This window comes from Rissa tridactyla, chromosome 7, assembly GCF_028500815.1.
Source record: "Rissa tridactyla isolate bRisTri1 chromosome 7, bRisTri1.patW.cur.20221130, whole genome shotgun sequence".
NCBI classification, from domain to species: domain Eukaryota; kingdom Metazoa; phylum Chordata; class Aves; order Charadriiformes; family Laridae; genus Rissa; species Rissa tridactyla.
Genome location: NC_071472.1, coordinates 43,241,867 through 43,266,049, shown reverse-complemented (window position 1 = coordinate 43,266,049; position 24,183 = coordinate 43,241,867). Strand labels below are relative to the sequence as shown.

Below are 24,183 nucleotides of genomic sequence, written 5' to 3'. Positions count from 1 at the left end.
TGATTCCTGGCTATGATTTAATGAAATGAATTTAAGTGTCCGCTTTTATCTGAACTTGATCTGTGGATGCTGGGAGTCCCCGTGGTAGGTACTGTACATAGTGTCTCCACTGGGACATTTCAGTAAGACTCTCATTAACCGAAGTACCGTGTGAATTCATTAGGAACTACCTTCTGACTTGGTTTTAGAAATTAAAATTTTCTAGGGAGGTGCATTGCTACAGCATGGCTTGATTTACCACCTTCAGTGTGCTACAGCATGTTATATTTTGCTTTTCTAAGTGACTTTCTATTTTTAAGCTGGGACCAGGTTAATATGCAGTAGTGCTCCTTGTCCATTCAAACACGATGATGACTTATCTCAGCTGTTGGTTGTTAGCATTCATCACTGATGTTTAGGTTGAATACAATTTGTGGAAAGGTGGGTTGCCTTGTCCACCTCCCTTCCTCTCTGATCATACCTCTTTCATTGAATCATCCAGAATTTATTGGGAAAACTTTGTAGTTGCCCGGTTTCCATTTTGCTGCTCTTGCCTGGAATTGGTGTCTCTTTTGTTGGAATGAGAGGCTGAGAGAGTTGGGGTTGTTCAGCCTGGAGAAGAGAAGGCTCTGGGGAGACCTTACAGTGGCCTTCCAGTACCTAAAGGGGGCCTACAGGAGAGATGGGAAGGGACTCTGGATCAGGGAGTGTAATGATAGGATGAGGGATAATGGTTTTAACCTGAAAGAGGGGAGATTTAGATGAGCTATTAAGAAGAAATTCTTGACTGTGGGGGTGGTGAGCCCCTGGCCCAGGTTGCCCAGAGAAGCTGTGGCTGCCCCATCCCTGGAGGGGTTCAAGGCCAGGTTGGACGGGGCTTGGAGCAACCTGGGCTGGTGGGAGGTGTCCCTGCCCAGGGCAGGGGGTTGGAACTAGATGATCTTTAAGGTCCCTTCCAACCGAAACCATTCTATGAATAGCTAGGAGGATTTCCATTGCGGTGTCACCTTTCTGAAAAGGGAATGAGAACATAGACATACGCTATTCCCTGCTGGTGGAGAGGCTGAGCCTGGACAACCAGGAGTCACCAGGAACATGCCGAAGGGAGCACAAGCCCCACAGTAGGGTCCTCACTCAATCTGGGGCTCATCATTTATTTTAGAGGGTTGGGAAATGCACTGAGCATGGTGTCCTTATCAACTAGCAGTGCGTATGGCTAACCTTACTCTATGTCACATTAAAACGTGCTTTCCTGAGGCCTGGAATTCAGTACAAAAGGGTTTTCTCTACCTGGTGGACAAAGCCAGTGCTGATGTGGTCTTTTCTGTTTACGTGACTTGCTTTATGAAAGCTGCACTTGGAGATTTCCTCCTAAATTGCAAGCACCGAAGCTGCCGATGGAGAAAAGGTGCATCATGGGAGAAACAGGGGAAAATGAGTAACTTGCAGGAGGAAGCATGTCTAAAAATGTTGGCAATTATAGTTACCTCTTTCTGCGTCTTAAATAATTGTGTGTTGGCAAAAGACTATTTCACCTGTTTTCTTTTTTCCTCTGCCAGGGTATGCTGCTAAAGCGAAGTGGCAAGTCGTTGAATAAAGAGTGGAAGAAGAAATACGTGACGTTGTGCGACAACGGTGTGCTGACCTACCATCCTAGTTTACATGTAAGTACACCGTGCTGTCTCTACGTTCACCAACGTTAGGCCCTGATGGAGCAGCGTTAGCGAGTTCTTCCTGACGCGTTTTAGTTGAGCCCTCTTTGCCCGAGAAACTCCTCTCTCTCCCTTTTCATTCCTCTCCCTCTCAAAAAGGCATAATCTGAAATAAAATTACCTGGTGCAAGTCTATGAGTACAGTCAAGCTCCTTTGAAAACCCTGCGACAGGGCCCCCTTGCGTCCCAAGAGGCAGCTCAAACGGTTTAAACTTTTGTTTTGTGCTGATGCTTTTATGGAATTCTTGTTGATCCCAGGATTAAAAAAACTACAGAAACATTTTATAAGAAAAAAAGCGTCCTAGATGTAGTAAAGAGTGAAGAGAGTTTCTGGTATTTGTCAGTGTGCAGCGGTTATGGTTTATTCAGAAGTAATTCTGAACAGCCTTTTGAAAATGGTGTAGCTATTAAAATACGTGCCATTGATTATTGTCTCTGCCCAGGGATCCTGTCTGTCCCTCTCTGTGTATGTGTAGCCCAATCCCTAGGTACAGTTTTGGGGGTGGAAGGAGCACGGTGATCTGACTCAGAACTAGCCTACCCAATCTGCCCTGGCCACGCCAGCAGGAGGAAAGGTGAGATTTGTCAGAGCTCGTTCCATGCCAGAGCAGTTCAAAGGACAGAGCCAACATGGAGACTTTACATCTTAAAAATCCCAGGGGTTTTCCAGCTCTTTTGCTTGCTCTGTAGTACAGTAAAATACAGAAAAAAAATAGTATGTGCCTCACCGAGATCTTTGGAATTGTATCTGGTCTTATATTTTAGCATTGTATCCCATATGAAAATCAGAGGGTTGCCAGTTGGAACATTTTAGGACCAGTTGTTTCCGAACCTGTTGGTGTCATTTTGAGCTCTAGGGCAATTTTTAAGGAATGAAAATCAAGGTTTCAATCAGATGCATTTCTGTAGATGTGCTCTGGAGCTTAAAGACCTGCACGTGGATCTGGCAGGAAACTTCAGCTTAAAGTGGGTGATGTCTAAGGAGCGTGGCCACACTGATGCTGTGTTTGCACCAACTCGCTGTTCCCTATCTGCTGAACATTAGCCCTTTCTCTGGCTTGACACAAGATTTCATAGTCTCAGATCCTGCGCTAATAATGCTTTGCTGTAGTTTCTGATGGTACGTCCATGCCTCTTAAAAATTATTTAGTAAGTTAGATGACAGCTAGCTTCAAGGCATTGCTGCTTTCCATCAGAAATCTTGTCCCTCAGCCCTTGTGTTTTAGAGCAAGGTTTTCACTGTTCCTTTTTGTGAAACTGTACAAGTCTGTCTCTCTTCTTTGGCCACTTTTAGGGCCTTTAAATTTGGGGAATTCTGCTGTGAAGTAGTCCCGAAACACCTGAATCGTATATTGGTATTGCTCACAGAAGGGAAGCATCTGAGGCAGCCCCCATGGAGCTCCCACACGAGTTTCCCTCAGATTGTGTTGGCCAACTCTGGGTCATCAAGCAAGGAGGAGGCGAGCTGCCATTGTCTGTGCCTGGGTCCCTTCCTCGCTTTGTAAAAGTGTTCTATTGTTCCTGGTGGTTGCTGTGCACGTGTTAGTTTTTCATTGCCTCTTGCAGACAATGGAGTACTCCTTCTCTGTAGGCTTCCCTGGAGCTGCTTAGTCTTCCCCAGAGTGAGAATCCATTGAGATTAGAGGTAATTACTTTGAGATTAGAGGTAAATCCATTGGAGATTAGAGAGAATCCATTTAAAGAAGAAGTAATTACTAGCCTGTAATTGTTTCCCTCTATCCCCCACCGTGTGTCCCCCCACCCCTCACCCACAAGAAAAAGGTACACGGCTCCCTGTTTCCATTTGCTCAGCCTTCCTTGTGTAGATCAGAGAGGTTTGTAACGTACCTCTTTTCTCTTGGCTGTCTGTGGGTAGGTGGTGGTGAGGGACCATACTCAGCTCCTAGCTGACAAGAAGCTGCTGGGGAAAATGTCGGACTCATTCAGGGGCTTCTTGAGACACCTTTACTTGAATCCACTCTCCAGGAATATCTAGGGTTCTGCGTATTTGTGTTAAAATCTTACCATGATGTGATTCCTCTTGCAAATTATGCTGGTTTAATGCCTTATTTCTATTGCCTTCAGCCTTCAAAGAATCACTGCGCTGCTTCTGCAGTACGTTTCCACACTGTCGATGGACTACTTATTGTCAATTAACCACTGTTAATATACTCTGCGGAGCATTCTTCATCCCATCAGGCAATAGTATATGAGTAGCATCTTTTCTGCCCTGTGCAAACCACAGTGGAAGAGGCAGAACAGATATTTTACGTCCGTTGCACTCCCAGCACGGTTTGTGCTAAACTTTGTAGGCAGGAAAGCGGGAAAGCCAGAATTTTCTCTTGGGTATTGCCAACTGAATGGGTTTTCCCCCACGTGGGACTCTGATAATGTGTTTCTGGTTTGATTTTGCTGGTTTTTGTTTATCCGTAACTGCTTGTTGCCTTTTTCACAGCAAGCCAAAGAAACTGATAAATTTTTAATGTTGCCTGGCTATTTTGGATAATTTCATATATTCCTTATTCCTACCAACCTTCCCATTAAGTAGCCTTGAAGAAAATAACTTTTGTTAACCATCTAAAGTCAGTTTCCTAAACTTGAAAAAAGCCTGACTCTAATCTGACCCGTTAGCTAGATTTGGGTTGTCTCAAATTATGCAGCTCATTTTGGTTATCCCAAATTTTGCAGTTGTAATTTTGGGAAGGGAAAGGTGGGCTGGCCTCTGGTGGTGGCAAGAAGTAGTGAATTTAGAAGATAATTTGCTCTTTCCAGACTGCGGTGTGAGTCAGAACATAACACCTGCATTGGAAGAACCTATTTTATAATATTTAATGGCTGCTAGGGAGCACTGCGTTAAATACTGCTTGAGAATTTGGGCAGAAGCGGATCAGTTGTCTGCCAGATGCGTTCAGCAGCAGCTCAGACACGAAGGCGGTGTTTTTTATGTAGAGAACGTGTCTGTATCGCAGAAATCAGTACTGTCATCCTCCTTGAAAGAGTGGGCTACAAAATGAAAGGGTTTTGGGGTGGGGAGTGAAAATCAAATTAGTACCTGTTTTACAGAGGAGGTAGCCCTGGAAGGGTCAGGCCTGTTTGGCAGGGCAGCGGGTTGAAATGACTGCTGTATTGTGCCAGCTAAATGAGTAACTACTAATGCCACCAGGTTGACGTTTGACACAATAGCTAAATTCATATTCCTTCTTTTCACGAAAGTGGGGGAAGAGAAAAATGAGGAAAGAAAAATATATGTACATAAGCACCCTACTGTTTTCTGACTTGGTCATGTCAGTTTTTTTCAAGAGCCTCAAACCTTCCCGTCCCTTGGGATGCTGAGGAGCTATGCCAATAGAAAATGGTGGGGATAATGAGAGAGAACTTTGACCTCCAGGCTTCAAAGTTCACCATAGCTACCTATTCATCTTACGCTTCTGGAGTATAGCCGTTGAGTGGATGACTAAAATTCTGGCCGACAAATTCAGTGTCAGCCTCCCCAAAGGGACCCGGGGGAATTTGTCTAGGCATCTCTTGGCTTTTAATGGCAGAATGCCATGTGCGAGGGCTCCCGAAATGTATTCACCAGGATACCTGCTGGGCAGCATTACATGCTGCTGCTTTATCTAAGCCTTATCCTGATGAATAGCTGATGATGTTTCACCACTCTCTCTCTGCCAGAAGGTTGCCATCATGCCACAAGTCAGTAGGTGACAAAGCTTTAGCTGTGGATGTCCATTTGCTGCTCTTGTATCCCCATCATCATCGCTGCCCCTCGTTTATGAAAAGAAGGGGGGGAAAAAAAGAAGAAAAAAAAAAAAAGCCAAACCAAATTTGTTTAAGGAAGGGCACTTTTTCCCCCCTTTTATATTTAATCTGTTCTAGATTTGATTTCAAGTAAAAGCACAGTGCTGTGGCACCTCAGGGGGGAAGAGCAGCTTCTTAAATACATGAGAAGGAAGCTCTGGTGCCCATCTAGAACATGCATGGTGTGTAAATCCCATGTACCTACACAACAAGGTTGATTGTTGCTTGCTGAGGTCTGTATTGCGGTATTGCTGCTCTTTAACCTTGCCTCCCATCCTCACTGGTCTGGTTTGATAACCCGCTTTGAGGTGTCTAGGATTGTAGCAGTGATTGGGGGGTAAACTTACCTTTTTCCCCTTGAGAAGTGTGTGGATTCAGCTGGTCCGCCCAGTTCATCTGACACAAGCCGTGGTTTCAAAACTCTTTCTTAAAAATAGTGCTGGCTGGGTGAGCAGCCTACGTGAGCTAGATCAAAAGGAGCATTAGCAATGTTTTTTGTTCTATCCTCAAGCAAACTGAACGTATTTCTTTAAAAAGCCCAAAATTTCAGCCTAAGGAGTCATATCCAACACTAGACGAAACTTTGTGCAAGAACTTCAACACAATGTCCAAGTGGAAACCAGTGACGAGTGGCGTTCATCAGGGTTCAGTACTGGGACCAGCGCTGTTTAACGTCTTTGTCAGCGACATGGACAGTGGGATTGAGTGCACCCTCAGCAAGTTTGCTAGTGACACCAAGCTGGGTGGTGCAGTCAACGTGCTGGAGGGAAGGAATGTCATCCAGAGAGACCTGGACAAGCTTCAGAGGTGGGCCCATGCCAACCTCATGAGGTTCGACAAGGCCAAGTGCAAGGTCCTGCACCTGGGTTGGGGCAATCCCGAGCACAAATACAGGCTGGGTGGAGAATGGATTGAGAGCAGCCCTGAGGAGAAGGACTTGGGGGTGTTGGTGGATGAGATGCTTGACAAGAGCCAGCAATGCATGCTTGCAGCCCAGAAACCCCCCGCACCCTGGGCTGCATGAAAAGGAGCATGGCCAGCAGGTTGAGGGAGGGGATTCTGCCCCTCTACTCTGCTCTGGTGAGACCCCACCTGGAGTACAGCGTGCAGCTCTGGGGCCCCCAACATAAAGAGAACGTGGACCTGTTGGAACAGGTCCAGTGGAGGGACATGAGGATGATGAGAGGGCTGGAGCCCCTCTGCTGTGAGGACAGGCTGAGAGAGTTGGGGTTGTTCAGCCTGGAGAAGAGAAGGCTCCGGGGAGACCTTATAGCGGCCTTCCAGTACCTAAAGGAGGCCTACAGGAGAGATGGGGAGGGACTCTGGATCAGGGAGTGGAGCAATAGGACCAAGGAGTAACAGTTTTAAACTGACAGAGGGGAGATTTAGATTAGATACTAGGAAGAAATTCTTTCCTGTGAGGGTGGTGAGCCCCTAGCCCAGGTTGCCCAGAGAAGCTGTGGCTACCCCATCCCTGGAGAGGTTCAAGGCCAGGTTGGATGGGGCTTGGAGCAACCTGGTCTGGTGGGAGGTGTCCCTGCCCAGGGCAGGGGGTGGCACTGGGTGGGCTTTAAGGTCCCTTCCAACCCGAACCGTTCTATGGACGAAATGTTCTTCTCTACAGAACAGGCCTAATTTGTGAGCTTATAAAACTCTTCAAGACTTGGGATGGGGGGGGACTAGGATTTCAGTTGAACTTTCTTGCTTGGCTGTTTCCTATGGGGAAAGCAGACTGAGTGAGAAAGGGAGGACTGTTGAAAACGCCCTGTATGTTGGTAGCTGGAAGTATGGCAGATCCATGCACTTTTCTCAGGTCCTGTAATATGCAGCAGTTCTCTTAGAGCTGTAGTTGAGATTTTTTTACCGTTACTAGTTCTTAGGATTTTCGTGAACAATTTGAAAAGGGCAAGCATGCTTGCATGTAAAGTGTTCCATCTTTGCTCATTTTTAAGAGAACGTGGTGCTGGATGGGCTCCCTGGCATCTGTGTGCGTGGCCCGTCGGCAGCGGGGTTGTCTGGCGGTGGAGCTGGGTGCTGCTCCATCCGAGGGAGCAGCACTCGCCTTCATGTTTATGAATCGCTGCCTACAGACATCGTTTGGGTTCAGCCTTGTTTCCAGGGTTGTGTTACCTCAGGCTGTTTAATAGCTCCGAAGTGTGTTGTTTGTGTTGCGGTAATAGAAATATTCATGCTCTTATATATTTCTAAAATACCATTGTGTATGTCCTTTTTTTTTTTTTTTTTATCCTTGTTTTTCCTTTGAAGGAATGTAAAGCTGGATATTGGCTGGCTCTGCAGGCCCTTCTAGTTGGCCTTTCCTAGGAACAGCTCAAATCAGGCCTCAGTAAATATGTATTTCAGCTGCCAAAAGGATACGCATATGTTGCTTTTTCACATTAGACGTATCTCTACCTCCTGAAAGAGTAGCCATCAAAGCAAATTCTACAGAGCAAAACTGAGGACACAGTTTGAGTGGTGATGAAGATAAATCTGTCTGAAGCATGTTAAGTCTTTATTATAGTTATTGCATCTATTGATACGCCTAAAACATTGGTTAAGAAAGAAAAATTGAATGATAAGAACAGTTACATATATATATATATAATTGCTTATTACAACCAATGAGTTGATGCTGTGTTTCTTCCACTCACCACAACCACACTCTTCCTGGAAGCCTTTTCATCAAAGCCGGGTTCAGAGCAACATTCTCCTTTCTGACAGCATTGAGTTAAATTTCCCAGAGCTTTCCTTTCTTAATTCTAGCGTGTTTCACTGTAAATTTGTTTCTAGGGTAGAGGACAACTGACCTTTTTGGAAAAAATAAGAGTTAATCATGCTGCTGTTAACTTTTTTTCGGTAAAGATACCAAAAATAAAACATAACCTATGATGTTTTAAAAGCAAAAGAGGCTTTTATAAAGTAGTATAGCTGTAGAGATCACTCATTCACTTCATAGCTTCCCGGAAAACTTCTTTATTATCTTAAAGATGTAATGGAGTGAAGCTCAGTTTGGGAGAAAAACTCCAAAACAGATGGGGAAAATAGAAGCTAAAATGTGTTTGCAGTCCTTAAGTGAGATCTATCATTTGGGATAGCTGTCAGGGCAAATTATTTTCCACCCCCTGGCTTTGTGGCTTTTCAAACTAGAAATATGCTTGCTTGAAAGTGCCGTTGCATCAGTTCTGCTTAGCGCAAAATCGGACTGTGGTGACTGATGGTCAGCAAGCCACCCTCTGAAATCCTCCTCCAACGTGGAATCCCAGTCGACGGGGAAGATGATGATCCCCAGTAACTTCTTACAGTCACCTTTGTGACTTATTACAGATACTCACAGGTCGCCAAATGCACAGACAAGGCGAACGTGAAGCGTTTTTTTGTTTCAAGTCTATTCATTTTGGAGGGCATGACAAGATTTATCACGTCATTAGCGTTGGGATATTGTGACGAACGTGACACTGCTATTGCAGAGCCGTGCAAACTTGCAGCATGCGTTAAGGAGCAGCAAACACACATTTCAGTGTCGTGTCTACCCCCTCTTCAAAAAGGCAGGGAAAGTTTTTGGTATCAGAATGAGTTGCAATTTAAATGGCAAAAGCCAAGCTATTAATTAATCACAGGGTTTTATAAAATTAGAGCTTCCTGTCCAGCAGAGCTAACTGCTGTGGATATAAATGCTTCATAAATTACTCAGGATGGTAAAACTCTGATTTGTCTTTTGCAGTGGTTCTTGTTACAAAGTCTGAATGAGAAGTGAAGTGCAGATGGAAGAATTTTCTGAAAATGAGTCATCCATTTAAAAAACGCAACATTTTGTGAAACTATTTTGTATTGAAAGCGTTGCCCTAACTTCCTCCCCTGCCCCACTGATCGAAACAATTAACACCATAGCATAGATAGAGTCAGTGCTTTTTATTACTGAAATTTAATGTTCTTGATTCCCAATGTGAATGAAACGGATTCGAGATGACCTTCTTTTTGCCAGGACAGAGTGCTTTAGGGTGATCAGCGTTTTCCAGAATGCATTTTCGTTCTATGTGCTCCTCTGAAAATAACATATCATTGCTTTTCTTAAGATTAACTATATATTATGAAGCCGGATGATATTATGCCCATATTTATATGCGAGAGGGGAGGATGGCTAATTTAACAGGAACATTTGATGAATATATTCCACTGTGGCTCATAACCTGATGGTAGGTTTGTTGCCGAGGTCCTTCCCGGGAAGATGGAGGGGGGAGAGGAGTTGGAGACTTTGTTTCTTCTTAGGTGTGCCTGTGGCCCCAAATGGAAACCAATCAAGGAGCGATTTATGTTCATTAAGTGCTTGTCAAAACTGAAAAATTTTCTAATCAACAGCAATCTAGCTGAGGCCCCTCAATGGCTGGGAGTGTCGCCTCCGCAGTATCGGCTATTTGCCTGTTACAACTCTAGGCTAGAAATCCGCTGATGATTACATTAGGCTAAGCTGCGAAGTAAATGAACCATGTCTTATTTAGGTGCAACTAGCTTCAGTGTAGTCCTGCCCCGCAGGGCACTTTATAGCGTTTTATGGCTTTAAAATTAGTGTAGCTTCCCATTTGCTGCAGGGTGCTGCATGTTATGCCTTTGAACTCAATAAGCAAAGGGAAGGGGGCCTTTTGTGGTTTGGTTTTTTTCTCTCTTCCCCCCCCCCCCTTCCCTTTTCTTCTTTTTGTAGTTTAGCAATTTTGTTTTGCATCTTTTCCAGACGGCGTTTTGCAATAAAAATGTCTGACTGCCATGTAAAAGCACAAAAGTCAAGGCTCCATCCATTTACCGGTCTGCCGCGGGTTTTGGTCTGGTTTGGAGGGAAGGGGATTGGGTTTTGTTTTTTCAGAAGCAGTTGTTGCTGAGGGAGAACAATAGGTTTTAGTGGGTCCAGTAGGGTCAGCTCGCAAAATTGGAATTGTGTTTCAGAAAACATGCCACCCACAGTCTTTCAAATGTCATCCAGAGGTGTGACCATAAACTTTCTTTTCCATAATAATTTTTATTTCACCTCAGATCAGGAAACGCTGTATGAACCTCAGTAAATTAAGCCTTAGGAGTGTTTTGTCCGATTGAACAGTGGGGAAAAACTGGTACAAAATGAAGGTGTTTTTCTTGGAAGTTCAGTGTAAACTGGAGGCAGATCTGGGAAGGATCCTGGGCCCAAACCAATTCCTAGTGTTGGAAAAACAGGCTTCATCTGAGAGATTTTAATAGGTCAAGATAAGAAAAAAAGACGTTTGTACTTGTGTACCATTAAAGACATGGAAAAGGGCATTGTTCTCTCAGTCTGTCTTGTTTGGTATGTTGTGTGTTGGAAAAGGGAGGTACGTGGTGGAAGAAATCCATGGGGTGGCTTTCTAGGAGAGAGAATATTACTTTTTTGTATGTTAATTTTATGATACATGGCAATCCTGAAATGAGAGAGTTGGATGTGAGCTTTGAGTCCCATTCACCAAGTGCCATGATATAAAAAAATAACTCCAGTGAAGGGAATTTCTGTGCTAGGTAGTTCTATCCACAGTCCAATTGAGCCCAGCCACAGGGGACCTTGGTGGTTTTCTTCTACAGTTTGATCCTTCCATCTCCTTGGTGAGGTTTCTTGGACAAGACGACTAGGTTGCAGCGCTATCCTTTTCACCGCAGTCCTGGGACAGAAGGACAGTCCAAAGCGAGTTCAATCAGAAAGACTCCGATTCCATCTTCTGTTGCTGCCAGAGCAGACCTGAACTTGCCTGCACGGGCAGGCTGCCCGAACCTGCCTGCTCGGGTGCTTCGGCGTGGTGGAAACCTGGCTGAGTATGGCGGTTCAGCTCGCGTTCTTCACGGGCTTGTTTTCTCTTACCTTGGAAAATATTTTGCAATTGTGCAAATCAAGAGGCAAAGACCTACCTTCAGGACAAAGGGATTTGAATGCAGGCAGCCATACGGAAAAGTATGGGGGATTTAGCTCTTAGGGTACTAACTGGTAATTATTATATTTGGTAATTTAGCGTTCATATGGATGTTCTTCCTTAATACGCTGATAATGAAATACTATGTTCTTTAAATACGACCTAGGTAGCAGAAAGATATTTCTTTGGGCATGACAAAGATGACAGTCACTTGTAGTAGAGAAATCCTCAAACTCCATAATGTTTTTGATATCCACAGCGTTACACACCTAACATGAGCCATGTCTTTAACTTGAGCATCCTTCTAGGAAGGATCCGTGCTGCCGCGTGCTCTGTGGTCCGTCAGCGAAGTGTTTGAGGTAACTGTGGTAGACTTGGATGATGTGAGTTGGAGTCGCAGCTTTGTGGAAGCAGCAACCAGCACGTTCTTCTGCCTTTCCCTCAATCTGACCCCTATGCCCTTCCACCCCTGAAAAAGGGGCCAGGCGGGAGGCAGGGCTAACCATGGCTGTGGAAGAAGAGATGTTTGGCTGTTGTCTTCAGTCTTCTCAGTTGGGAGAAAGTAGGCAACTGGCTGGAGGCATCATGTAGCCTAGGTTGGGCTTGTGGCCCTTCGTGGGGTGTCTTCTCTGGCTTTGAGGGCAATCAGAAGCCATTGTGATGTATGGCAGCAAGTTTAACAACTGCTGAGGATCAAAACAAAAGGAGCCCCCCAAAATAGCAGTTTCTTTTTGGTACGTCTGTTTAGAAAACCACATCGTACTCGTTTGTTCAATTTGCATGTCTGAAAGGCTTCTGTTCAGTTAATTGGTTAAATTAATTTCTGCTGCTGTAAACAGAGAGCTGTATTAAGAGCAGAACTAAAGTAATCTTACTTTACATTATTCTGTGTCATGGCACATCGTTTCTTTCTTACTCAAGGCAATTCATTTTGTGGTGCTGTCAAATACTATTTTGTGTCGTCTTCAGTCAATGCAGCTTTTATGATTTTCGCTGATATTTTAACAGTTTATTTAGTCCTCTAGATAATGGTCAATGGCCTTGAGTAGTCAAATTAACACCTCAGCAGCACTATATTTGAGCAAACCGCTAATGGTAACCTCAGGATTAAAAGCAATGAGAATCAATATAGCAAGCGTATTTTTAGGGATTATTGATTGATTGATGCGTTCTGGCCTTAACTTGAAGAGGCAGCATTGCCCCACAGCTGACTAAGATTAAGATGCCAGTTACTGATAACTGCGGGCCATTGCCTGCGTGGTATTTCACGAGCTCGGAGATTAGATGGAGACCTTTTATAGTCCTTAGCTGAAGAAACCGTGGCGTCGGCAGGGTCTGCAATGCCTACCCGGCTGCAGGAAAACACTGCGCTCTTCCCTGGCTCGTTCGTCGTGAGGATTGGAGATGACGTTGATTTGATTCAGCGCTGCCCGTTATTCCTGTAGGGATCTGTTTGGGACAACTGAGGCACTAATGGCTTGTTTCCCCCCACCACCCCTCCCGCCACCTCGGAAGGTGGGAGCCACGTTCAGCTGCGCTGCTGTCGGCAGGCTGGGAGCTGTGGGTCTCCCCGCCACAACTCTCAATTGCTAGCAGGTTTCTCTCATTGCACCTCATTTGCATCTGGGACATCAATTAGCATGTTTGTTGAGGCTAATTGAATGAAACTCAATCATAGCTCTTAATTGCTTGACTATGTGAAAAGAAATCACATTAATGCAGCTAATTAAGTGTATGGCAATAGATGCAACATAATTAGGAGTGAAATGTAAAAAACAAGTGATGGCGAAGGTGCAAGCGCAGGGGTGCGGGGCGTTGGGGGGGGCTGGCTTCTCCTCTTATCCTCACGTTTGGGGAGGGTTCCCTTTCCTTTACTGCTTGCTTTTTTTTTTTTTTTTCTTCCCCCTGCGTTGCCGAATGATGAACATGGACAAGTTGAGAAGAAAAATGCAAATGGATTTGCAATTACTACTTTTTCAAGCTGTTGAGGGGCAGAAGATGGCACTTCTGGGGTGGCCCACTGTTGAGTGGGCTCTAGGGACTTGTTAAGTGCTGTTTAAAAGTACTTGGCTTTGAATTACCCTCATGCCTTGTTAAAGGGTTTTTTCCCCTTTTTTCTCGGATCAGCATTTTCTACAACTAACATCTAGGGGAGTTATATCTGTAACATTTGCATATCAAAATCAGGCTTGCTGTCTTCTCTTTAACACAGCATATTCCAGATGACAGCGAGACCCTCATCTGTTCTAATCTGATCAAACCCTCCGTTGTGCTTCTGAAGCCGCGACACTATTTTGTAGTTTTAACTTTTATTCCCCAAAGTGCAGATCTGAAGGAGCGCGCGTGGGGGCGGATGCTCCGCCGACTGGAAACTTGGTGCTTGCCTCTCCTCCTCGGGGAAATGCAGAGATTATCGCTATGCATCCTGCACACAATGAAAGAGGCTTTATTATTTACATTTGATATATCCCTATAAATATTTAAGCTGACATTAATACCTACATGGCATCTGTTGTGTTTGGGCGCTCTCATATAATAATGGTATGGCTACAGCGCATTTATTTCCTGTTCGCCAGCATTCACTTGCTCTCCCAAATGGTTTATAGCTCACCTAAGCCTGGTTTACTCTGAATTAAAAGGGCTTTAATAATGCCCTGTCACGTCTCCCAAGTTAGCAAGGTAGCAGGGAAATTGTACACACTATTCATCTGAAGAATTTGGAATAAACACCGCCTCCTCAGATTTAAGTGGGAGTATGCTGGTTGTTGTACGTTAAATAAAATGTGTCTATTAAAAAAAAAAGAGTACATGCTGAGGTTTAGTCACTATCTGATTAAAGCTTCATTTTAGAGCCCATAAGCAATAAATGCTCAATTATGTTCTGCTTATTGTATTTTAATTTGTGAAGAACTGCCACTGAACAAGAAAGTTATGCCAACTTGATAATTTATGGATGAAACTGGTGTGTTCGTTTCTATCTAACACCGAGTGAATGAATTTTTATTAATGGATCGCCTTTGTCTCTTTTGGCAGCAGAGCTCTGTGTCCTCACCACGTGAACTGTTCAGACCCCCCCTTTTTTACTGTTAATAATTTGCAAACAGGTAGGGAAAAATAAGCTGGTTTGATGGCTTAGTTTTGGGGGTTTATCACAGATTACTGTTAGCTGCGAGGAAATGAATGCTGGCCCGGTAGTAGATTTTTGAGCGGAATATATAGTTTGCATTGTAAAAACCGTCAAAGGTGGAAGGATTTCTATGAGGGAGCTGATTGCTCCCCATATTGTGGCAGCAGTGATGTAGACCTCGGGTATGCTTTTGGTCCATTTGGGTATTTCCTTGTGAGATAAATGCTCTGGTAGTGTATAAGTCTATATGCTGCAGACTTGGAACCAACCTAGTTAAATATTGGTAGTTTTTCATATAACACCTTGTAACCTGGCTAAATCTTGCCCTGGACGCTTGGGCAACTGGGAGTTATGTCTTGGCTGGCAGTCTTTGCTCCTGCAGACATCCACAGCATCACCCAGGCCTCTCTTAAGTTGGTCAAGTTCTATCTGAAAAGCAACTAGATATTGTGCCCCAGCTGCTCCGCATAGAAGATGGCTCAAGAATACCATTCCCTTGGTTTCCCGCTTAACTCAACAGTTTAAGCCCAGATCTCGCCCAGTCTTTAGTTCAAATTGCTGTTTTCCTCTTGGGCTACGTATACCCAGGTGTATTTTTGTGTAGCGCTCTTACCTCTTTTCACTCTTTATTTTGCTGTCCTCTGGTACCCGCCTTGCACGTCTTCTCATAAAATATAGTCTGTTCATTTCTTTTAGCATCCTCATAGTTTCAATTTTTTTTTTTTCTGGCACATGAGTAACCACAATCATGTGTACCAGGAGATGACAACTTTGGTGTTTTGTGTACTGGCTTTAACATTCGCCGTCGCTACTGGAGATATTTCTTCTGATGCACCCCAGGATTGCAGCCTCAGTGGCTGTCTCGCCTTAATGAGTTGTTATTTGCCCTCTGATAAAGACATCCATGTCTATTTGCTTTTCTGTTGTCATCTGGAGAAGCCCACAGACAATCTAGGGAATGCCTTTGAAGCTGGAAAGCAGAATCTCAAGAGCCTGTTTTTCCAGAAGCTATTTACAGTTTGAGGAATTTCTCATGGATTTCTCGGGAAGCAGTGGCTTGGCTCCAGCCAGCTGACCACTCGCTGTCTTTCCATGGCTGACTGGGGTTGTCTGCTCATTTTCTCTTTGTGGGCTTTCCAAACAAGAATTAGGAAAAGTCTTTTCCACTTCTGTCTTACAGCTTTTAGTGTGTTTACTCTAATCAGACACAATTTGCATAAATTTGTTTCCTTCTGTGAATTTTTCTGTGACTGGAGGAATCATAGAGTTATAGAATGGTTCGGGTTTGAAGGGATCTTTAAAGGTCATCTAGTTCCAACCCCCCTGCCATGGGCAGAGACACCTCCCACTAGATCAGGTCGCTCAGAGCCCCGTCCAGCCTGGCCTTAAAAACTTCCAGGGATGGGGCTTCCAGCACCTCTCTGGGCAACCTGTTCCCGTGTCTCACCACCCTCATGGTGAAGAACTTCTTCCTAACGTCCAGTCTGAATCAAACATGAAGGATCATGTTCTAAGGAAACAATGTTGTAATTGCAGAAACCTTAACCAGTCAGTGGCCTTTCATAACTTTTGTGCCAGCTGACCAGTTTCAGCCAAATTTGAGGGAGAAAGAGGTAAGTGCATAAAACATGGGCAGGGAGAAGCCATAGGTGCTCACGAGGGACAGTCAGCCTTGTCTTCTCCTTCTGTTTGGGACCTCCTCCCTGGTGAACTGCTACCCTACTCCTGCAAGGGCTACGAAGGTGGTTAGGGTACTGGAACACCTCTCTTATGAGGAAAGGCTGGGGGATTTGGGTCTCTTCAGTATGGAAAAAAGACTGCTGAGGGGGGACCTTATCAATGCTTATAAATACTGAAAGGGTGGGTGTCAGGAGGATGGGGCCAGGCTCTTTTCAGTGGTGCCCGGCAACAGGACAAGAGGTAATGGGCACAAACTTGAACATAGGAAGTTCCACCTAAACATGAGGAGGAACTTCTTTCCTGTGAGGGTGGCAGAGCCCTGGCACAGGCTGCCCAGAGAGGTGGTGGAGTCTCTGTCTCTGGAGACATTCCAAACCCGCCTGGACGCGTTCCTGTGCCACCTGCTCTGGGTGACCCTGCTCTGGCAGGGGGTTGGACTGAGTGATCTGCAGAGGTCCCTTCCAGCCCTGACCATTCTGTGATCTGGCTCAGAACCAGCCACATTAAGAATTGCCTCTTACTCAACTGGTAGTTGGAAACTACTGGTATTAGAACTGGAAACTAACTGATATTAGAAAGCTCCAGACTTTTGGGAGTATTTGTAGCGAGAGGTGTGGAAGGGATTATCAAGAAAATGGAAGGATGGGGAAAACCACGTAGTGGGTGCTGGCAGATGATGTCGGGCAAGAGTCTTATGAAACCAGGTTTCAATAGTTCTATTGCTTACAGAACTACTGTTTGATGTTGGGTTTCGGTTTGGTTTTTTTTTCCCTCTCACCAGGACTATATGCAGAACGTTCACGGCAAAGAAATCGACTTGCTGAGAACCACTGTGAAAGTCCCCGGGAAGAGGCCACCCCGAGCTACGTCAGCTTGTGCACCCATTTCCAGCCCCAAAACAAACGGCCTCTCCAAGGACATGAGCAGTTTACACATCTCGCCCAATTCAGGTAAGAGAATACCATGCTAGGGAAAAAAAGGGAAAGACGACGTTTCTAGTGTCTGTAGGTAGTTGTCATGTACTGCTGGGATGGGGATGACATCTATTAATAATTTACAAATCCAAATAACCACTGATGTGTAACTTTTTAAGCCCTAACTGCTGATCTGTCCTCCATGAGAGATTCTAAGTTTCTGAGTAACCTTCAATGTCTGTCTTTTTATATTTGCGGCCTTATACTTGCCAAAACCTTACGTAATTTCACAGAAATTAACATATGTGAAGAATTGATGCTGCCTTACGACTCATCTGTTAGATCTAATGCTTTGGAAAAACAGGAGATGTATCATTTGAAAGGGCTTTTTGTGGCTTCCTGGTGGGATCCACAGCACTTCTTTCCACCTTTAGAAGGAAGCATAATTTTGAACTTTCCAACAGCAAGATTCTTCTGTAGAAAGCTATTTTAGTTCATTTATGGAAGTCGTTTATAGCTCCTTGTGAGCTCTAAACAAAGAAGTTTATTGTTTGCTGAAGTAGTTGTCCATACAGCTAAGTGGATTTTAAAAATTGCATTAAGGAAGAACATCGAAGACCATTTATCTTGTAAAACGCACAGCTTATACAAACCTCATAATGGTATAGTGTTGGTATGGAAGTTTTGTCAGCATGTTTGGGATGACATCCATAAAGTGCCGAGTGTCTTTGCGTTTATGAGCAGCATAGACACTTCCAGCATGTGCCAACAAAACCATCCAAACAGACTTTTGTTCCTGTGCAGTACGCAATACAGAGGCAGGATGAGTGACCACAAGAAGGAACTCGGGTCACCCTGCTATTCAAGAGCCTTCTCTTGGCTGGCAACAGTTTTCTTATGCTTCGAGTCAAGATGTAATTCCCTGTGTTTTTGCGATGTGCAATCCCCTGTGTTAGGGGAAGAGGGAGAAGGATTTTCCTTCCAGCTGCGGATGCTGCTCGTTGAGTTCAACGTTTGAAAGAAGAAAAAAGAAAGAAAAAAAAAAAAAGCACCTTTTGGCTTTACAGTGGTGCCAGTGAGCAGACGTCCTTGGAGGTCTTGTGTGGCACGTTATATTAGGTTGGCTGGGGACCTGAAATGTCTGAAACTATGATTTTATCAGACTCTTTTTCAAGTTGTAACCTACCCCTCGAGAGGCATAGAGCTGGCATTGTCACTGGAAGAGCTCGTAGGAGAAAATTATTCATGGTTGGTTTTTTCCACTTTGCTATTTAATTTAGATGACCAGGCGCAGACAGTGGTTTTGGTTTTCAACCTATTCTGTAATACAGGGAAGAAAAGTGCTGAACTGAGTCAATAAACCAGCAGTAAGACACTTAAGTAAGAGATTTCTGCTTTAAGACATTTGAACATAGGCAAAAATTACTTGATTGCTCCAGAGAAGTACCTTTCTGAAAAGATATTCAGAGGTACATAATAATATAGTAATATAAAGTTCATAGCATGGAATGTACAGGTTTTGGCATAGGCTTAGATTGCCAGGTATCCTGGCTAGCCCAAGGTTTTATTGCACAGCGGTTGTTTTAAAAGAGAAAAGCTAATTGTGCTAGAAAGTGCAAATGCTGGAAAACAGCTCTACTTTTAGATGGCGTTTTTCAAATAGCATGGTGGGAGCAGTTGGAGATTCTGTCCTCTCTCTTGGCGTCTTTATCGTGTTGCCTAGAAATACTGAAAGACTTCTGTTGTTGATGTCTGGTTAGCACAGCTTAAGAGATCTACTGTGGTTAAGTCTTAAAGTAATTAATGCCCTCTACTGTATAAAAGAGTTGTATCCAAGGGAAGTTTTACCTGATTTCTCTGTCATTGCCCACTTGAATACCTTCATTTTCCCTCTCTTGCAGCTGGGACGCTACGCTGATCCTTCATTAATTTTAAGCAAGTTCTTGACCTGCTTATCTTTGCATGGCACTCCTCCCATAGATAAAGCAAGGATTGATGTCTTAATTATGTTACCCCTACAGCTGGCTGGAAGCAGAACAGATTTGAAGCATCTTCATAACTTGCTGGGGGGAGCAGGTGAAGACAGGCTGGACTGAACAGCTTTATGTCCTGCACTGCAGCCGGCCAACCTGTTTGTACTGCGCTACCCGCTCTCTGGTGCCCACCTTGGGTGTCAGAGGATATAGAAGGGGGATGGCTAAGGTTTTGGCGTGAGGGGAGGGTCAGTGAGGACACGCACGTCTCTGTAAGGTTGTATTTCATTAGTTCAGATGCATACGCAGCACGCGAGGCCCGCTGTGGTATTTTCCTTTGCTTCTGGAATTCAGGTTGGTACATTCAATGCATTATCAGCTATTCTTTGGGGTTTTTCTGCACAGAATTTGTTTCTTCTGAAGAAGCTGCCTTCATTAACTCTTTCTTACTTAAAAGGCCACATTTGAGGTCTGTCCGGTATCGCGTTAGTGGACAGAATGACCGGCAGCAGCAGGACGGAGGAGCTTTTTTTAGAAAGCTGGTTGATCCAACCAGTGGTTACTCAGTTAAAAACAAATAAAAGAAGGAACTGCTAATCACTAAAGCATTACTTTAAAAAAAAATTAAAAAAAAAAAGAAAAATGAAAAAAATAGTAGTAGGACAGACTGAGTCTGGGAAATAACTGTCAGCAGCTCAGCTGTGCATCAGTCCATGCATCACTCTCAATACTCTTGTGGTCAGGTAGAACTGAAGAGCTACTAATACTCCCCTAATATTTTAGAAAAGATATTGTCACAAGCTGTGTCTGGCTTGTCAGTCTGAGCTTTCATGTGGTCGAAGTATATTGCCAGTGGATTTTAGGCAGAAGGTCGCAGGTTCTGTTGGATGGGAGACCCGTAGGGACTCAGCGCTCAGCTTGTGGAGTGCCGGGAGGACTTCGGGTATCTCTGCAGTCGCCTGTCATGCAACTAAAAACATTTGGAAATTATCCCTTGCAGTCTGTGGTGCTGTCCCAGAGCTTTTTTTTTTCTGTTGTTAGCGCTGGCGAAATGTCTTCATCTTGAGCAATGCTTTAAAATTGATCGCAAGGCTGAAATTGTCTGTTACTATGTTTTCATTGGGACGTTTCTGTACACGGACCCACTGTATGGAGGAGATTTGGACCAAGCACAGGAAAAATCAGCGCTTGTTATTTTTATTTTTAAGCATGCAAATACACTACATTCTTACTGCTTCACACGTTATCTCTTACTCAAAACAGTGGTGGTTTCTGTTCTTCCGTGCTTCTTGCCAGTGCAGACTTGGTACCTGCAGTAATATTCTCCATGCTTAGGAATGAGGGCGGTATTTAATTTAATTGTTTGATGTGGTCAGGAACAGACTCATTTTCCTTCTGCTGTTATGAAATTGCATACAATTTAGTGAAAAAGCTAAGATACTAAAAGAATACCACAGCTGAATTAAAACGTCATGCTTAAGATTGCCTCTGGAAATAGAATTGTTGTCTTTGCTTATACATGGTGATAGCACAGGCCCACTAAAAGCATTTCTCGGCTGAGATTACCCATTTTCCACTAACTTGTGTTCCTAGAAATGTCTGAACTTATTTTCATTCAAACATGAAACAAAAAAAGTCAATGCATTTTGTGTTGTCAAATAGTGCTATCCATTTGAAGTCATCAGTGGTCTATTATTAAACACTGTTCAGGAAATGCCCCTTAAATATGGATTTCGGTGCCAACTTTGCCCATAAATACATGTACTCGATGTCTGTCTGATTGCCTCTAACTGACACGCGGGAGGTGTCCCTGGCCATGGCAGGGGGTTGGAACTAAGTGGTCTCTAAGGTCCCTTCCAACTCTAACCATTCGATGATTCTGTGTTTTAAGTTCAGTCTTTCAGGAGTGCCCAGCAGATTTCTCTGTCTCTTAGTGGAATTTCTTGTATTTTGGGTAGGTGCCAGCGCATCATCTGGTCTGATAAGGAGGTAAAGGCAAAGGCTCTTGCCTGTCAACTGGTGGGACGTAAAATACATGCCATGAGGATGCTGTCTCAGAGATTGGCACCCTGCGGCGTAGGTGTGAGGGACAGCATGGGGGCAGATTTGGGATGGCTTGGCTCAGGGAGTAGGAGCAGTCATCTCCCGAGAGATGCTTCGGGGATAGCTTTGATCTGCTAGCTCCCACTTGATTTCTGCAGGGATGATCACTGGTGCCTCGTGTCTCCGCGAGGCAGTGCTTGCTGCTAGAAGACATAACACTACACACGTAAGAGAGCTCAGAGCTTCGTTCATCTCTTCCAATCCCCACTGCGTTCTGTGAGGCAATAGGGCAGCTTGAGCCCTACCGCCTCCTCATCAGCTTCCCTGTCTAAGGCCTTCTTGGACCTAAGTGATCACTTGCATCAAACACGTTCAGTGTCTTTCTCCTGCACGTTTAAGCCCTGTAAAGATCTTGCCCAAGGCACTTCCCGTAGTGTTGCTATGAGAAGAATAGAAGGAATTAGGCTAATTAAGGAGATGTCCTGAATTCAAGAGGAGTATACTCAGTTATTTGGTAATATGATTTATAACAGGCAAACGGTTAAGTGAAAGTTTTGTCTGTTAGATCAAATGGATGTAGATGTCACATGCAGAAGGAAAAGTTTAAAAGCCTGTCGTTCCCAGGGCGTTGAATTTAGACGTGCTTTGTGGCACTCCTCCTTGTCTGAACAAGATTGTTTTTCTGTTTTTAAAGGCTGTTTGGTAAGCCGACACCTAATAACCATCTCTCAGTGACAGCTATGCCAATCTGTAAATGGGTTTACATCCCAAACAGCTGGAAGCGGACATCTTTGGGAAATAATCATCTTAAGAACAAAAGCCAAGAAGTTCCAGTCCTTCTTGGGAGTTTCCATTTCAGAGGTGTTAAAAATAAATAATAATAAAAAGACCTATATGAGAATTTATGAAGAAAAAAACCCAAGGTGACTCTTTCCTGCTCGGTTTACACGTGGGCGCAAGAGCTGGGAAAAAAGACTTTTCCCTTGATGTGTATAGTCGTGGTAGGACAGGAACCAAGCTAGAAGTGAAACAGCCGTGTGAGAGAGGAGTATTTTCTGTGCCCTGTCAGAAAACAGACAAACAAGTAGAAGGTAAAGCTGGTTCTTCTTTTGCAAAGACAGACACCCTGCCTGGAAAGAGGTTGGTTTTTCTCTCCCTAGAAGTTTTGCCATGACACTTCAAAAGTGAAAGCTGGTCTCTGGGCTTTTTTAGGTTCTCGGAGGTGCAGTTTGGGGTTTATCACATAAGAACTGGGATTCCATGTGGCTGCTTCTCCCAGGCAATACAGAGGGGTGGGGGGGTTGTTTTGGTTTTGTTCTGTGAAGGCTTTAAATAACAGATCTTTGTGGCTTTATGAAGGGTGCTCGTACTAGTGCGCTAACTCGGTAGCAACCTCTGGTTGGGGTAAATGGAAGTTCGTTCCCTTTAATCTGCAGCTATGTTGCTTTTGTGTTATCTGAAATCAAAGTTGTTGCATGATGCTTGAGTAACGTAAATTTAAATCAAATTTACATGGCGGTGAACATCATTCTGTTGATCTGTCTCACTTGGAAGTACTTCAGAGAAGGGTAACTTGTGGACTTGCTTGGTTCCAACTTTATCTAATAGTTGGTAGCCTATTGCGACAATGTTGTAAGGGCCAGCAGTCCTGTAAATCAGCCACTGGCCAAGTCTCTGCGCCTTTTAGAAGCTGACTCAGTTCTTGCTGACTTTGGAGCAGGAGTGGGTCCGGGTTTCAATTACTCCCGAGTTGGGTTGGATATGAGCCGGTGACCTGAAGGTGAACTTATTCCTGAAATCTCTCCCAGGAGTCATTTATTTCTTCTCCTCTACAAACAACCCAAAGCCTGAGCTGCAGCAAGAGCCACTGATGTAGAAAGTTCACATCTAAAGATAGCTTATAGTGTAGAGAGAAATTGTTTCCTGATTAACACTTCATTTAAATAATTTGGTGCTATTAAATTTACTTACAATAGTGACTGTACAGTATGTGAAGTATCCTAAAATGTGTTAGCTACATAGCCATCGTTAAGTATGCTAAAGGTTGTTATCCACTAACTCTGTGTGACACTTCAGACATGTTATAAGAATCGCATCTTCACATTTTTATAAATGTGAGTTTTCTATCTGTTATTAATTGTGATCATCTATCAAATCAACACAGTGGTCGTTAAGTAATCTTATTTTACACTGAAGTGCTCAGAATCAGGCTGAGTTGGAATGGACTGTCTTCCAGGTTTTCCTTTTAAAAAGGTAGAGAGTTGATGTTTCAATTAGACGGGTATACCTTCAAAGTAAGATTTCTGACACGGTGTCTTTAGATTCTAGTACCTGTCTAATAATTCTGTTCTTAAACCATTGCATTGGTTTTTTTACCTTTTAAGCCTACCTTACATCTACAGCCCTACCTGTCACATTGGGTAGCCATTTTCGGCAGTATCTAAATTAACAGCCGCAGAGTGCGGTACTGAGGGCCAGCACCCTCCGAAGTGCGGCGTGTCGTGCGCAGGAGGGGAAACACTGATGGAAACCCGCGGGTGGGATCACTCCTCTGTTGTGATGCATTGTCAATTCAAGTCTAGATCCAAACTAGACTGAATCCATCGATATTTGTATAGATCATGTCATAATCTTTTTTTAATTGGAGGTTACTGTGAGGATTTAGATGTTATGATCAGGCTGACAATCAGTAAAAACGTGTAGCAAGCCAAGAGCTTGCTAGCGTAGGCAATTGCTCCAAAGCCTATAGATCTTGGGTGCCTTCGCAAAGAAATGCAGAACTGAGTCCTAAATTCTTGAATCTGCTCTGAACTCCTCCTTCATAGGTGACTGAGGTTGCGTACCGGAGCAGTGTGTGACTTGACAGTGCCATATTTTATCTGGTGGAGCTCCCACGAGGCCAGAAGTTCGTAGTTGGTAGTTACTTGCTACTAATTTTGTAGCCTGATGTGGTACGTGAGGTGACTTGACTTAACAGGAAGCATTTTCCATGCTTCGACTTGAGTGTGGGGTTTACGGTTTTGCCACAGATCACAAACGCAAGTTTGTGACTTACTT

At 44.0% G+C, this 24,183-nt stretch overlaps 1 protein-coding gene across 5 annotated transcripts in view; it reads left to right on the top strand.

The window, feature by feature from the left end:
- Nucleotides 1-24,183, top strand: part of AGAP1 (ArfGAP with GTPase domain, ankyrin repeat and PH domain 1) — a 380,161-nt gene that overhangs the window by 227,495 nt on the left and 128,483 nt on the right. For all 5 annotated transcript variants that reach the window (XM_054209386.1, XM_054209385.1, XM_054209383.1 and 2 more), the window contains 2 exons: nt 1,539-1,643; nt 16,978-17,146. In XM_054209386.1, the coding sequence (XP_054065361.1) occupies nt 1,539-1,643; nt 16,978-17,146 (274 nt within the window). The remainder of the gene's footprint in view (nt 1-1,538; nt 1,644-16,977; nt 17,147-24,183) is intronic.